Below are 14,509 nucleotides of genomic sequence, written 5' to 3' on the forward strand. Positions count from 1 at the left end.
AATTTTAATATAAAAAGGAAATAACTAAAAAATTATTTTTATCTATTTATAACTAAAATAACTAGAATCTATATATTTTTTAAATTTTAATTTTAATAATCCCCATCCATGAAACAATTTTATCAATTTTGGTGTCTATTAAAAGCATGACACTTTCTTTTTAGAATATGAACATGTAATAATATATTTTCCTATTTGTTTTTATCCTTATAAATATCTTTTTATTTTTTAAAAAATCACTTTTAATTTTATTTTAATAATTTATTTTATAAAATAATGAGCCTATTTCTCCCTTACATAAAAATTACCATCAATTTTATTAAAATTGTACCCACCAAAAATGGCAATACTTTTGAGTTTTGATGGATATTTTACTAACTAAAATGATGATTTTATGTTTTGAGTAGAAACTCAAATGAAGAAGAATTGCTCTTCTTTCACTTGAGCCCAAACACCGCCGCCTCCCGCCTGCCGCGCCCATGCCGGCCGTTACTCGCTGCCGCGCCGCCCCCTGCTGCTGCTCGCCCGCCACTCGCCGCCGCCGATTGATTTAGCACATCAGCTCCAGCCTTCTGCCCGCTAAGCGCCTCGCCAGCCGCTGCTAGTGCTCGGTCACCGCCGCCCCCAGCCCAGCCAGCCGCCCAGGTATTGTAGGGTTTAGAATCTCGAATACATTTAAACTAGGTCTAGGGCTGTCGTCTGTCAAACGATTTAGGGCAATAGAAAATAGTGTAAATTTGCAACATCTGATCTATGAGTGAAAATTGTTCTCGAATAAAAATTGATTGTTATTATTTGTTAATTAGGAATTTAGGATTATATTTTTGTTTTTGGAGGATTTATGATTTACGGTTGAATGTTTCCTATATACAGACTTCAGGTTCAGTCGGGTCAGATTGCCTGATAGTCAGGGTGTGCAGAAGAAAGTGCCGATGGGGATTTTGATAGAGGTGCCTTTTCGGGCTTTCCTCCTTCCTTCTCGTTAGAGTATCTTCTTTCTCATTCAGAAGATAGTGAATCCGTGTGGCATTAGGCATGGCGTTGTCACTGATGCGAAAGAACCTGTTTTTGAAGCCACAAAATCTCATACGCATCAATCTTTTCGCTACAAACCCACTCTTAAACCCTAATTGCACCAAGCTCCAAGAGTTAGACCTGGTGGAAACCAAAATCACGTCTCTATGTCAAAAACCCAATTCAATCGTAAATTTGCAGAATGCGTGTTCTCTATTTGAGCAATCTGTGGAATCGGGTCTCGTTCCATCGGGGCCTTCCAGCGATCTTCTTTTGCAAACCCTTGTCAGGAACAAGGAGCACAAATTGGCTTTCAGTATTTATAAGAAGATGGTGTGTGCTGGGGCTTTGCCTCGATATTTGTCATTATCGTCTTTGGTTGAGTGCTTGGTGCATCTCTCCGTGCCCCAATTGGCTCTGGGAGCAATTGGGTTGATGTTGAAGCAAGGGTACACCGTTAACCTATATATTGCCAATGTCTTGTTGAATGGCCTTTGTAGTAATGGATTTGTGGTTGATGCGGAGGAGTTTTTAGGTGAGATGGATAGAAATTATGTGTCTCCAGATAGAGTTAGTTTCAATACTTTGATAAAAGGGCTGTGCCGGGAGAAGAGATTAGACGAAGCTATGAGTGTGAAGAAAAGAATGGAGTCTGCAAATATTGCTCCCAATTTGATCACATATAACACTCTCATGGATGCTCATTTTGCGGAGGATCGTATGGATGGAGCAATGAGGTTGTTGGAGGAGATGAGGATGACAGGGTTGGAACCAGATGTTTTCTTTTATGACACGCTCATACATGGATTTTGTAGTAAAGGAGATGTTAGTAGAGCGAGGGAGATTTTAAATGAGATGTTGGATAAAGGAATTTCTCCAGATAGAGTTTCTTACACTTGCTTGATGCGTGGTCTCTGCCAGAAGGGGAATCTTAAAGAAGTGAAGCGCCTGTTCAATGAAATGTTGAAAAATGGGATCCGTCCTGATGCTGTTATGTTTGCAGGTATAATTGGCGGGCTTTGCCAAGTTGGGATGGTGGAGAGAGCAGTGGAGATGTTTAATTTCATGCTGGACAAGGGAGAGGAGCCCACTAATACAATATATAACATTCTAATTGATGGATTGTGCAAGGCAGGACTTTTCAATGATGCTTTCAAGATTCTGGAAGTGATGTTGGAGAAGCAAATGAATCCTGATATTGTAACCTACAATATTGTATTAAGAGGCCTCTGTGAAGTTGGGAAGGTTGATGCCGCCGTGAAACTTTATGATTCTATGGTATCAAACACAAATCATGTTGAGCCTGATTCTCGGACTATTTGTACCCTAGTCAATGGGCTGTGCAGGGAAGGCCACCTTGGAAAGGCAGAACAGATTATTCGTGAAATGGTTAAACAAAAGAAGTCGACTGACATTGCACCATACACCGTACTGATTGGAGCTTATCTGAAAGAAGGAAAGGTTAAGAAAGCGCTGAATACTTGGAAGGCTATTCTACGGTTAGGGTTCATTCCTGATTCAAGGTCTTATAGTGCTTTTATAAATGGTTTATGCAAATGTAGCTGTATGAACATTGCAAAAGGTATTTTTAACAGAATGAGAACCTCAGGTCCTAGTCCTACCTCATTTGACTACAACGTGTTGATGGCCGCCTTATGTAGGGAGGGTAGTTTGGAGCAAGCTGGAGCTTTGTTTACAGATATGGTCAGTGGTAGTTGTGAACCGGATGTTGTCTCGTTCAACATAATGATCGAGTCCACCATAAAAGCAGGGAATATTCAGTCTGCCAATGAGCTAGTGGTTAATATGCGGCGTAGGGGTCTGCATCCTGATGCTCTGACCTTTTCAGTTTTGATTAATAGCCATTCAAAATTAGGAATGATGACAGAGGCCAAAGCATTGTTTGAAATGATGAAAGCTGCTGGCTTCCCGCCACATTCTGTTGTTTATGATTCTTTGCTCAAAGGCTTGAGAGCAGAGGGCAATGCAGAAGAGATAATCAATTTGCTTCGGAAAATGGGGGAAGCAGGTGTTGCTCTTGATGATGAGCTGACTTCTACTATCTTGACATGCATATGTGATTTGCCTGAAGGCCATTATATTGCAGATCTTCTACCGAGTTTTACTCGAGAGAAGGTAGATGGTAGTAGCATCCCATGCGACGAGTTGCTAAGGAGACTCCAAAATATCATTCCCACACTTCAAACCTCTACCCGGATATGATTAGAATACAAAAGCTGTATCTATGTTTTCTGAGCTTTGTTTAAATGCGCCTAAAGTTATCTCCGGTTATACGGTTGCCTGATTTGGGGAGGCTCTCGTAGAAATATTTTGTATTCATTTATCATCTCATATCATGATCATTGTTAATCATATGAAAAGTATTTGAGAATTTAAAAGTTCTCATCTTTCTTTCTATCCTCTGTTCTTGAGACCCTCGATGGCGGCGCAGGCAATTGCCTCTGGCTAAGTGATGTCTGACCAGAGAGATGTGGAAACCGTTCTCTATCAGAATTAGGTAATCAATGTGGGCTCTATGATACTATAAATCTACTAATTTATGTTTGAAAATCTTTCTGTATGTGTGTTCTATTATGTAATCTGCTTATTTATGTTTGAAACTGTTTATGCCCTTTTTATAGTTATGCAATGTTTTCCTGAATAATGTTTGAATGAACACCATGTGAGATTCAATTAAGAACTAGCTATTTTGTTATTGTGACAATTTCTGTGAGTGCAATCATATCTTTCTACAGATTCAGTGGCTATCTGATTGCTTAGAAGTAGGGCTGTAAACGAACCGAGCCGAACCGAATACCTCTAGGCTCGGGCTCGGTTCGCGAATTTTTGGGCAGGCTCGAATTCGGCTCGAGCTCGAGATCGAGCTTTAAAATGAGCTCGAGCTCGGCTCGATGAAATAATACTAAGTTCGAGCTCGATTCGTATTCGGTTCGTTAATTATTCGTTTAGTTCGAACTCGAGCTCGAGCTCGAGCTTGGCTCGATTTTAGAGTTCGATTTCAAAACCGAACTCGAGCTCGAATTCGAATTCAGGCTCGAGTTTGAGCTCGGTTCGTGTATTAATAATATATACAACCTATTTTGTAGTTCACTCCACAAATTTCAATCCACAATACAAAATCACAAAATAAATCCCAAAAAAAGTATCAAAATTACATAATAAACATAATGTATAAAATATGATTAGTATTATAAAGATGTCTAATTATATATATCTTGTACAAAAAATTATGTTATATAACAAATTTCAAACTATAAAAAGTTATATTTAAGTATTTTAAAAGTTAATTGACTAATTAAGATGTATTTAGCTTATATAATAAATATTAAATTATAATTAGTAAATAGTAATATAAGACTATATAAGTTATCTTCTTTTAGAATTAATAAAATAATTATAAATATAAGAATATATTATATAACTAATTAATATTATTATAATCATATTTCTAATTAATGATGATTTATAATTTTTAATTTATTTTTAATAAATAGATACTTTGTAAACTTACTGAAAATTATTTGTTTTAACTATTATAATTATCTTAATTATTCAGAAAATGAAATATATAAAATTAATAATTTAATGAACCTATTCGCGAACCTATTCGCGAGCCTATTCGCGAACCTGTTCGCGAGCCTATTCGCGAACCTATTCGCGAACATGTTCGCGAGCCTATTCGTGAACCTATTCGCGAGCCTATTCGCGAATAGGCTCGCGAATAGGTTCGAGCCGAATAGGCTCGCGAGCTCACGAACCGAATATGTAAAGGCTCGAGTTCGGCTCGATAATTTTATCGAGCTCGGATTCGGGCTCGAGTTCGGCTCGTTAAGAAAACGAACGAATTTCGAACGAGCTTTTTTCGAGCCGAGCTCCGAATAGTTCGCGAGCGGCTTGGTTCGTTTACACCCCTACTTAGAAGAGACTGGCCTCAAGCTCTCAAAAAAATCATACTAACCATTGCAGAAAAACTGTTTCAACTATTTCCATTTTGTTACAATTCTTGAATAGTTGAAACAGTTTTTCTGCAATGGTTAGTATGATTTTTTTTTTTTAATTTCTCTGCTAGAGGAATAGAGGAGCCATGGTTATAAAGAAACACTCTCAAAAGAGAAGAGAAAACAAAATCAAGTCAAAGAAACACAACTTAAGAGAGTTTAAGTATAATAAAAACATCACTCCGTCAACCACAAAGCTTCCTATACTACTTTAGTTAGTTTCCTACATATATTAATCAGAATCAACATAACCTCTCAAAGGTTTTCCCTCAAAATCCCTCATTCTTCTAAATAAAATACCATATTGAGAAGATCCTTTCAAGCTGGTAGCTTGTTTGGAACACTAATTATAGAAATGAAGTGGTTTTAAATAATATAGAAAAATATGATTTTGTTTTTTCGAGAGGGTATAGTAATAGAAGCGGATGATTCATGACATACATAAGGATGAGTTTGTAAATGATTAAACAAATGGAAGCAAAAGAAGAAAGTAGTATACATATGGCATCACTGAACAATAACCAAAAGCGTTGGCCATAAATAAAGAAATAAAAATCTATAAATAGGAGAGGCGGGAGTTGAGTGGGAAGTAGGAAACTGGAATGGGAGCTCGTGGGCCCGCCGTCTTCTTTTCATTCTTGGGCTTAGTATTATTATCACTGCAACTCGTATCAGTTACGCGTGAAGACGAAGACGCAAAACATCCAAAAATACTTGACAAAAAAGCCATTGTTCAATGCTATTTCTGTAGTAGGAAGGTTGTGGAATGAGAGGCTGCTGTTTTTTTTTTTTTTGACTTGGAATGAGAGGCTGCTGTTTTGAAATGGCTATTTATAGTGATGCCAGATTTGGGGAGCAAGAAAAGTTAACGTTATCACTGAGATGTTTCTACGTGGCTTCGTATTCAGGTTAGCGTGTTTAGCGTGTTTTGATTTTTCTTTTTTTTTCTTTTTTTTTTGAGGGCGAATGAGTGTGGAGCAAGTTTCTCGGAATTGCGAAAACAAACCAATAAAATGAGAGACGTTGAGAAGTCGGATAATTTGGGAATGAGTCACTTTAGTTGAAACGGGTCTTACTTTGTAGCAATAATTATTTTCAGTTATATATATATATATATATATATATATATATTATAAATTAGACAAATAAATAAATAAATAAATTAACCACCTAGCCCTAGAGGTCACGTTTCTTTGACTGCCACACTTTTTAATCGCATGTGCAGATTTTATATTTGATGAAGTAGTATATTCACGAGGTAATAGTAATTTTACCTTTGTAATAGTAATTTTTTTCGAATCCTTTATACCTTTCCTTGAATTTGGGGATGGTCTATATAATTTGATTTTTCTGTGTAAGGAAATACTCCCTTCGTCCCACGAAGCATGACACAGTTTCTATTTTGGTCTGTCCCACGAAGCATGACACAGTTTCTAAAAATAGCAAAAAATTTACCATTTATTCACATTTTCACTTTTTCACCTACCACACTTAACACACAAAATACCAATTTCTTAATTCTCGTGTCGAAAAGAAGTGTGTCATACTTCATGGGACGGAGGGAGTACTGCTTAAATTTCAAATTATTCAGAGGAGACTAGAGAACTTAATGCTCTCTGAATCTCTGATGGCGGATTTTGTTAAGGTCGTCATATATTATGACAAGTATAATTTGGTATTTAAAAATCAATGAATAAAAATATTAACCTTGTATTCATTCGTGTTAATAATAAAGTATGTTTAATGATGTGTGTGGGCCTAATGATAGGAGATTAATGTCTAAGACTCGAGATCTTGGGTTCGAGTTTTTTATTGCGCGATTTTTAAAATTTCTTTATTTACTTATGTAATTTATCAGAAGAAGGAGGAGGTTTGAGATTGGCCGGCCGTGCGGTCAATGCTGGTAAATGGTCAGATACGGCTTCTTCATAGTTTGTTTATATTTTGACGTTTGACTCTTCGTTTTTCAATTTGTTTATTTCTCTCTAGTTTCTTAGAAATATGGATGCAAAATGAAAAATATTCATTATGTGATAAGGACGATAAATGGGGTTGGACCTTTTTTTATTTTTTATTTATTTTATAGTAATATTTTTAAGGCTTTTACATAAAAGTGACTAGTTTTTATATAGAGTAAATGGGTTCACTTAGCTTATCCAATATAACAAAAGAAAAAAATATCCATCAAAAACAAAATGAAATATTTGGGTAAAAAAAAAGTTATCATCTTCTTCCCCAAGTCACCTCCATTTCCGGCGAATTTTTTCGGCGACCTCATTCCGGCGGTTTCACAAGGCGGTCTCCAAGGCCGTTTTGCTCTTCTTCATCTCGTTTTTGGTAAGTCACTTCCTCCTAATCTCTTGTATCTTTTGAATTTGTTGTGGGGTTTTTGAAAAAATAGAATTTTGAAAATTTGTTGGGCAAATCTTGATAATAGAAAAAGATGTTAATCCTCTTTGCAATGATATTCAAAACCACGAGATTTGTTTGATTTGGTGTAATATTAGTGAATATTTATGTTGTTCTTTGTTCTTGATTTGATTTTTTCGCAATGTGTTCATGGTTACACGGAAATATTCTTGCTTACACACAAAAACGATGGTTACACACAATTTGGATGACGTCTCATGATTTTTTCAGTCCACCACTCAAGAATTCTGCCTTTTGGCAGTGTTGGATATAAGTGTTAGTTGCTTCTTGAAATCTGATCACTACAAGAATTTACAGCTCTAATGACCGAAAGAACGATCGTTAAGGGTCGTAACGACCGAAGTACCGACCATTTTCCGTGGTCGCCGTTTGGCTTGTGGTTCGGACTCCCAACGATCATTTTTTCCGATCGTTGAGTGTAACGACTGATTTATTAATATTTAACGACTGTTTTTTTTTTAAGTTTTTGGTTTGGTCGCGAAATGGAGGCAAGACGCAACTATTTTTTCGATTCTTAAATAACGGTCGTTGATTTGACGGCAAACATAATGATCGATTAATTAAGACTGCATATAACAAAAGATTGATCCACTCAAAAATCCAAAAAAAAAAAAAAACAAAAACAAATCCCCCCACCCCCCAAAAAAACCCCCCCCAACAAAAAAAGAAAAAAAAAATTGTATACTTCATTCTTTTGGCGTATAATGAAATAGACTCAGTTTTGCTATTTCCAGCGTCGCTCAGTAATTTTGAAATTAGTATGCACTAACAACTAGAGCTATATCAAAGGCCAGACTCAAAACATTTTAGCCCACAAGACATTAAAAATTATTTTATACATAAAAATCTGGTCCAAGCTGAGTGATGCCCATTTCGGGCAAACTCAATTAGGGTTGGAAACGTAAAAAATGACCAGAATTTGTATCTTTTTTAATTAGTGACCAAATATTGTATTTGCATCTTCAAAATGACCATATGAATATATTGTTTCTTCTTTTTATCTCTTGTTTCTCTAAGATAGAAAACATAGAAAATTATAACTATATCAATATCTCATAGTAATATTATCATATATTGGAATGAAAAAGAGGAAAAATGAGGTACATGTTGCCCGGGAAAAGTTTTCCCACCTTAGAGGACGTGTGAAAAAAAAAAAAAAAAAAGTAAAAAGTGAGCAAAATAGACCGCCCTTTCCTTATATGTACATCTCTTGCTTTTCGTTTCTCAATAACTTAGCAGAAACCCCTAAGGCGATATATACTGCAATGTTTCAAGATATAATGCATTGGTCAACAACTCCAAACCAACCAAAGTATAGTATGAAAGAAAACATATGAACTCATGTGCAATACCATTCAAAACCATCACCCTTTCGAGTCATTTCACTTCTTCTCTTTTCTTATACCGAGCACGATGTTCGAGATATTCTGCGAGTTCGTTCTCCAACTTTTCAATGAATTCACTTGTATGCTCTAATGACTGCTCATATTTATATTTCTCTAGGGCCTGCAATTTACTTTACATCAATTATTTTTAGATCAAGAAATGTCATACACAAACTTGTCGACCATCAAATGATCACTCAAATATGGACTTCTGTTTCGTAACAACAAACTAGAACATATGAAAGCCTATAGCTACAAGTACACGATTTGTACTAAAAATATAATAAACAGATTCATCATAGATATATTGGAAGAGTAATGGCACATACAAGCAAGATATGAGTTTAAGCACATTTTCAGCTTGAGTCAAAATCACTATAAATAACTTACTTCAGACTCAGCCTCGACAGATTCATCATATATATATGAAGAGTATTAGGCCCAAATAAGTAAGATATGAGTTGAATATCCTAATTGGCAGATCTTATTATATAAACAAATAAGTGAAAACATCATTTTTAGACAGTTCATACCTTTGCTTTAGAAAGAGTGTCTGGAGGTGACATGACATCTGGTTGAACATAGTTCTTCCCCCGATAAAATATAATCGTATTATTTGGCTGTGTGTCGATAACAATGCCTTTGCTCAACCTAACAAGCTCCTCGGCATATTGATGCACTTGCCCAGGCCTACAGGGTTTGCAGATGACTTTTACAGTCTCGTGCTTCTTCCAATGTAGATGCATATTAAGAACAACACCACCAAATACTCCTCGTCTCCCCACCGGAACATAATGTTTCTTTTTCTCGCCAGTGCGCTTTAGGTAAAACCTCTCCTCTGCAGTCAATATTTCGGGATCATAGGTTTCGAGCGCGGCTTTAGGCAACTCGTATTTCCTCAGTTTCTCTATCAACCACGCTTCTTTTCTCTTTGCCTAAAAGAAACACAGAAAGCAAGAAAATTAGCATATGAAAAGTGTTGATAAACTAAATTAATCCAAGAAACCAGCGGGAACCAAAAGAATATTTGCCTACCTTCTCAAGCTTGTACCTTATCCTAACTTCAGGATTTGGAGAATTCATTTTCTTCTTTGCTTTCAACCGATAAAACCTAAGTTCGTTGAGCTTCGCCTTTCTTGACACGTCTGACTTTTTTGTCATTGCTTTCCTTTTATTTAAGGATGTTCCTTCTTGACTCTGATCACCAATTTTAAATCGGATAACATCTTCATCCATCTTCATCTCAATAGATTCATTAGTTCTAACTTTAGCATATTCCCTTACTAAACAACTACTCCAAGGTCCAATTGTACATGATCTTTTAACAGATAAAGCATTCACTGAGATCGCTCTAAATGAGAAAAGGGGTAGCAGTTTCTTTGAATGATGCTCCCCTTCGTTTCTGCACCCAAAATGATGCATAAAACGCAGCAGAAACGTCGAATGAGGAGGTGTTAAAATGCTTCTCAATGAGCATTTGGAACCAAGCACAGACTCCCTGCATAAGATATAACATCTATTAGTCTATCACTCACACAGTTGAATCTTCGTTTTCCAAACATCCAAAGACGCCCAATTCATTTGATTCATCCTAGAAAAACAGGACTGATTCAGTCAAATAAATTTGTGTATGAATTATGAATTTATGATAAAGTAATAGGTGTAACACAAAACCACCAGTAACATATTCAGATTTATTCAACAATTAGTGATTAATTTGCAACAAATATCACATAATAATCGAATTTTTATGAGTCTGCGATTCAGCATATCAGCATGAAAATAGTCGGAAGAAATGGGCACTCGGTGAAAAATGCGACGACGATTTAATCGAATATCTGTTAAGTGCGTTGAAGAGTATGCGAAACAAATGAATAAAGGTCGAGATTGAGTGATTGAGGCACATTACCTTCTGGTAATAGGTCGCATAGTGGTGTTGGTGAATATGGTGAGTGGGAGCCCTGATAAGGAAGCTCTTGGCATCTTCAAAAAAATTTCATTTGCTGGATAATACAAAAGTTGTTAGATTTGAATGTGGTAATGCAGTAAAATTGTTTTTTCATCTTTTTACAGATGGATCTATATATTTTGGGTCCAAAACAGGCGCCCAAACAAATATTTGAATTTTATAATCTGCCAAATGTGGAGCCTAAGAAGCATGGGGACGGATACGTATTACGATATGATACGGTACGGGGACGTAAATACGGCATTTTTCCAAAAAACAAGATACGATACGTCAAAAATACGTTTTAGTTTCTTTATTTAAAATATATTTTATATATATTATAAACTCATAATTCACCAATAATATAAGAAAAACACTACTAATTCATGATAAAGTTAACCAAATAGCATATAAAACATAGTCTTAATAGTTAATACTTAATAAAACACATTAAAATGTTTGCAAAGAGTTTCTACATACCAAGGATATTTTGTCAATGGCTTCAAATTTCATACAGTTGCTTATGGCTCTAAGAAATCAACGGATAATAGTGGATTGTGCGTTAAGGGATCAGTGGATTACTATAGTCGTTTGTCCGAGGTTGTTGTTTTAGAATATCCTGGGCTGCCAAATAAAACAACAACATTGTTCAAATGTGAGTGGTTCGACCCTGAGATTGGAAGTGGAACTGAAGTTGACTTTAACTTCAATTTGGTTTCAGTCAACAGAAATCGTCGTTATTCCAAATATGAACCCTTTATCCTTGCCGATCAAGCTATACAAGTTTATTATTCCTCTTTTCCTAGTAAAAATAACAATAGAAGGAATTGGTTGGCTGCTTGTAAAGTGAAAGCAAGGCCAGTTGTTGAAGTTTCCACAACTGAAATTCCAACAACATCTTTGCCGTTTCAAGAGGAAGTCATAGGCAGAATATCTCCAACGACTATAGATGACATCCCAACAATTATTCACCCACTTGGAGGCGACGTGGAGATAGATGACGATAAAGATGATGAAATTAACAATGAAGACATTCCTTTTAGACTCACCCGAGTCTTCAAATTCTGATTCTGATTGAGTAAATATATTTGTCAACTTATGTATTTAATGTAGTCTACAATCCTTATTGGAACTAATGAATTAATCACTTCAAATTATCATATAGATGTCTACTTCTGGCTGATCTGGATCTACGCATTCGACCGACGATCCGGATGTGTCCGTGACGCCGCCCACGGGGGCTATACCGACTGGTGTTGCTACTGATGGGCGCACATGGGTGCATCTTCATGGCAGGTCTGTTTAATAATATATATCAATTTACTTCCAAGTTAAATAAACATTAATTCTAATCTAAGTTTCAAATTTCTAAGTGTTTTGAGGTCGAGTGGACCTATTCGGGCTAGGGCTACTGATAGCTTCCAAGGTATGCCACATGAAAGTGGCACGAATTGGAAGAATTTGACTGAAGAGATGAAGGACGTGTACTTCAACGAATTTGAGGTATAATCATCTAATATATATATAATTATGTCTTATTCTAAATGAACACTCACAAATACTAATTTTACTGTTATTTTCAATAACTTTAAACAGAAAGCATTTTGTTGGCAACAAGATAAATATACCAGACACCAAATTAAGAAGGCGTGGATCTCAGAGGCTCGAGTGGCATATAAGGATTACATTTGTGCATGCAAGAAAACCCTCCTACTACACAAGAAGAAGATTGATTATCTCAATCCTATTGTTGAGGCTGCTTGGAGGGCTTATTGGGCATTGCCTGAGACTCAGGCAAGGTCTGCACAGGCGTCTAAGAATCGCCGTTCTGAGCCTTGCGGTGTTGGTACAGGGATGACTATCCATCATGGGGGGTCGCGTAGCACTCTGGATCATGCTGAGTATCTGGTAACTTTACATTTTAAATTTTATTTCAATGGGTTTATGTCTATTAAATCGTTACTTTACTTTAACGTGTTTTTGAAGGCTCGGGAGAGCAATATCCCTTTTGACGCGGCGTCTTGGGCTACCTTTCGACGTATCCATTTTAAGAATGGACAGTATACCGCCGGACGACCTGCGCAGCACGGGGTATGACGTTAATTGTAAATATTTAATTTGTTTTGTTATAATAATCTATTTTACAACTGTTCTAACATTTTTTATATTGTAGTTGGAGGTCGAGAGGCGAGTGGCAGAGCTGCGTGAGGTACAGGGAGAGGTCACACCCGCCGACGTGGATCGCATCTTCCGAGAGGTAGTCACTCCTGATCCGAAGGGGCGCATCATGGGATTAGGTATGATGATGTCGAAGGCGCTTACTTCAGGCGGCGGCGAGTCGAGCACCTCCACCAGCACCTCACACTTCGATGCTCCTTCAAAGGCCGAGTTTACCACTTCGAGGGAGGATCTTGACACCACAGCGAGGGCTCTGACCACAGCAGTGCAGGAGATAGAGGCCAGGAGACAGAGAGAGGAGGAGCAGGCTAGGACTATACAGGAGATGCAGTCCCAGATTGCATTGCTCATGCGAGGATTTCGACCATCCACCCCTTCTGATGAGACTCACCCGGACCTTTGATTATGCTGACTATGTTTTGATGTAGATTTTTATGCTTTGAATACTGAATTTCTGTTTTTGTTGATATTTTTTAGGATTTTCTACGTTGTTATGGGATGATTATTTGTTTTTAGTATTTTCATGATTTGGGACTACGATTATTATGAATCATTTATATATCGATATGTTATGGAAAATAATAATAATAATAGTATACTAATAATCTGAATATAAAAAAAATAAAAATAAAAAAAATAACGACCGAAATTCGATCGTAGAGAGAAAAAATCCGGTCGGGACAAAGCAAGGGCTCATAATTGTATAAACAGTATTTAACGACCGAAATTCCGGTCGTTGATTAACGACCGAATTTTCGGTCGTTGGAAGTGCCGGTGGGGAAGGCCGGTTGGTCATGCCAGAATATCAACGACCGAAAAAACGGTCGTTGAATTTCACACTTTGGTCGTATGCCCAACGATATTAACGATCGAATTGTTGGTCGTTAAGACCGAAATTTCGGTCGTTAGACACGACGACCGAATGAGTTCGGTCGTTACAAGCCGCGCGACGATCGAAGCTGCGACGCCCTTGTACGGTCGTAAATTCGGTCGTTAACCAATTTAACGATCGAATTTCAGGTCTTAACGACCGAAAATTTGGTCGTTAACGCCGCCTTTTCTTGTAGTGAAATCACTCACACACCCCACCTATGGTGGTAATAGTGGCCGAGAGTACTCGAACCTGTGACCTCTTGGACAATAGGCTACCACCCCATCCACTAGGCCATCCCAAGGGGACAACTTAATTAATTATGGTTCTTGTTTTTCCCATTAAATTGACTGGCAATATAACTAATGCTGGCATGATTGTCGGAAAGCCACGTAGGATTAAGTTTCCGGTGAAGTAAACGACATAGTTTAAGCTAAACCCTAAACAGCGTAGTTTTATGTCTATTTAGGGAATCAAATGCAATCCAATCGAAAAATTGAGGGCAAAATCAAATTAGGGTTCTTGAGAAAAACACACCCAATCCATGTCTTCGTCTTCATAATCCCGCCGGAACTTCGCCTCTTCCACCGCCATCTATTACCATTGCTTTCTCCGACCTCAAATCTCTTCTCCACCCCTCTGCCACCGCCCTCTGATCCCTCCC

At 37.1% G+C, this 14,509-nt stretch overlaps 3 protein-coding genes across 4 annotated transcripts; 2 read left to right on the top strand and 1 right to left on the bottom strand.

Moving 5' to 3' along the window:
* The first annotated feature begins 366 nt into the window (after positions 1-366).
* LOC131022211 (pentatricopeptide repeat-containing protein At4g28010-like) lies at positions 367-3,432 on the top strand. Its single transcript, XM_057951648.1, has 2 exons — positions 367-645; positions 874-3,432. The coding sequence occupies exon 2, from the start codon at positions 1,036-1,038 to the stop codon at positions 3,235-3,237; it is 2,202 nt and encodes a 733-aa protein (XP_057807631.1). The 5' UTR covers positions 367-645; positions 874-1,035; the 3' UTR covers positions 3,238-3,432.
* Positions 3,433-8,504: 5,072 nt separating this feature from the next.
* LOC131022235 (uncharacterized CRM domain-containing protein At3g25440, chloroplastic-like) lies at positions 8,505-11,256 on the bottom strand. Of its 2 annotated transcripts, XM_057951700.1 has the most exons (5): positions 10,758-11,250; positions 9,884-10,346; positions 9,382-9,783; positions 8,816-8,969; positions 8,505-8,723 (listed from the first exon to the last, which is right to left on the bottom strand). In XM_057951700.1, the coding sequence occupies exons 1-4, from the start codon at positions 10,829-10,831 to the stop codon at positions 8,841-8,843; spliced, it is 1,068 nt and encodes a 355-aa protein (XP_057807683.1). In that variant the 5' UTR covers positions 10,832-11,250; the 3' UTR covers positions 8,505-8,723; positions 8,816-8,840. The 2 variants fall into 2 exon arrangements, with proteins under 2 accessions (XP_057807683.1, XP_057807682.1); XM_057951699.1 differs by having other exon boundaries at positions 8,505-8,969; positions 10,758-11,256.
* A 968-nt stretch (positions 11,257-12,224) lies between these two features.
* Positions 12,225-13,377, top strand: LOC131021134 (uncharacterized). Its single transcript, XM_057950223.1, has 4 exons — positions 12,225-12,299; positions 12,393-12,704; positions 12,783-12,887; positions 12,970-13,377. Exons 1-4 carry the CDS (start codon positions 12,225-12,227, stop codon positions 13,375-13,377), a joined length of 900 nt encoding a protein of 299 aa, XP_057806206.1.
* Positions 13,378-14,509: the final 1,132 nt, after the last annotated feature.

The sequence above is a fragment of the Salvia miltiorrhiza genome, chromosome 4 (assembly GCF_028751815.1).
Source record: "Salvia miltiorrhiza cultivar Shanhuang (shh) chromosome 4, IMPLAD_Smil_shh, whole genome shotgun sequence".
Classification (NCBI taxonomy): domain Eukaryota; kingdom Viridiplantae; phylum Streptophyta; class Magnoliopsida; order Lamiales; family Lamiaceae; genus Salvia; species Salvia miltiorrhiza.

Coding starts and splice junctions, on each gene's coding strand:
- LOC131022211 (XM_057951648.1), top strand. CDS start 1,036: ATGGCGTTGTCACTGATGCGAAAGAACCTGTTTTTGAAGCCACAAAAT.
- LOC131022235 (XM_057951699.1), bottom strand. CDS start 10,831: ATGCCAAGAGCTTCCTTATCAGGGCTCCCACTCACCATATTCACCAAC. Junction 10,347..10,757: donor ATGCGACCTATTACCAGAAG/GTAATGTGCCTC, acceptor TATCTTATGCAG/GGAGTCTGTGCTTGGTTCCA. Junction 8,970..9,381: donor ACACTCTTTCTAAAGCAAAG/GTATGAACTGTC, acceptor AGTAAATTGCAG/GCCCTAGAGAAATATAAATA.
- LOC131021134 (XM_057950223.1), top strand. CDS start 12,225: ATGCCACATGAAAGTGGCACGAATTGGAAGAATTTGACTGAAGAGATG. Junction 12,705..12,782: donor TGGATCATGCTGAGTATCTG/GTAACTTTACAT, acceptor GTGTTTTTGAAG/GCTCGGGAGAGCAATATCCC. Junction 12,888..12,969: donor GACGACCTGCGCAGCACGGG/GTATGACGTTAA, acceptor TTTATATTGTAG/TTGGAGGTCGAGAGGCGAGT.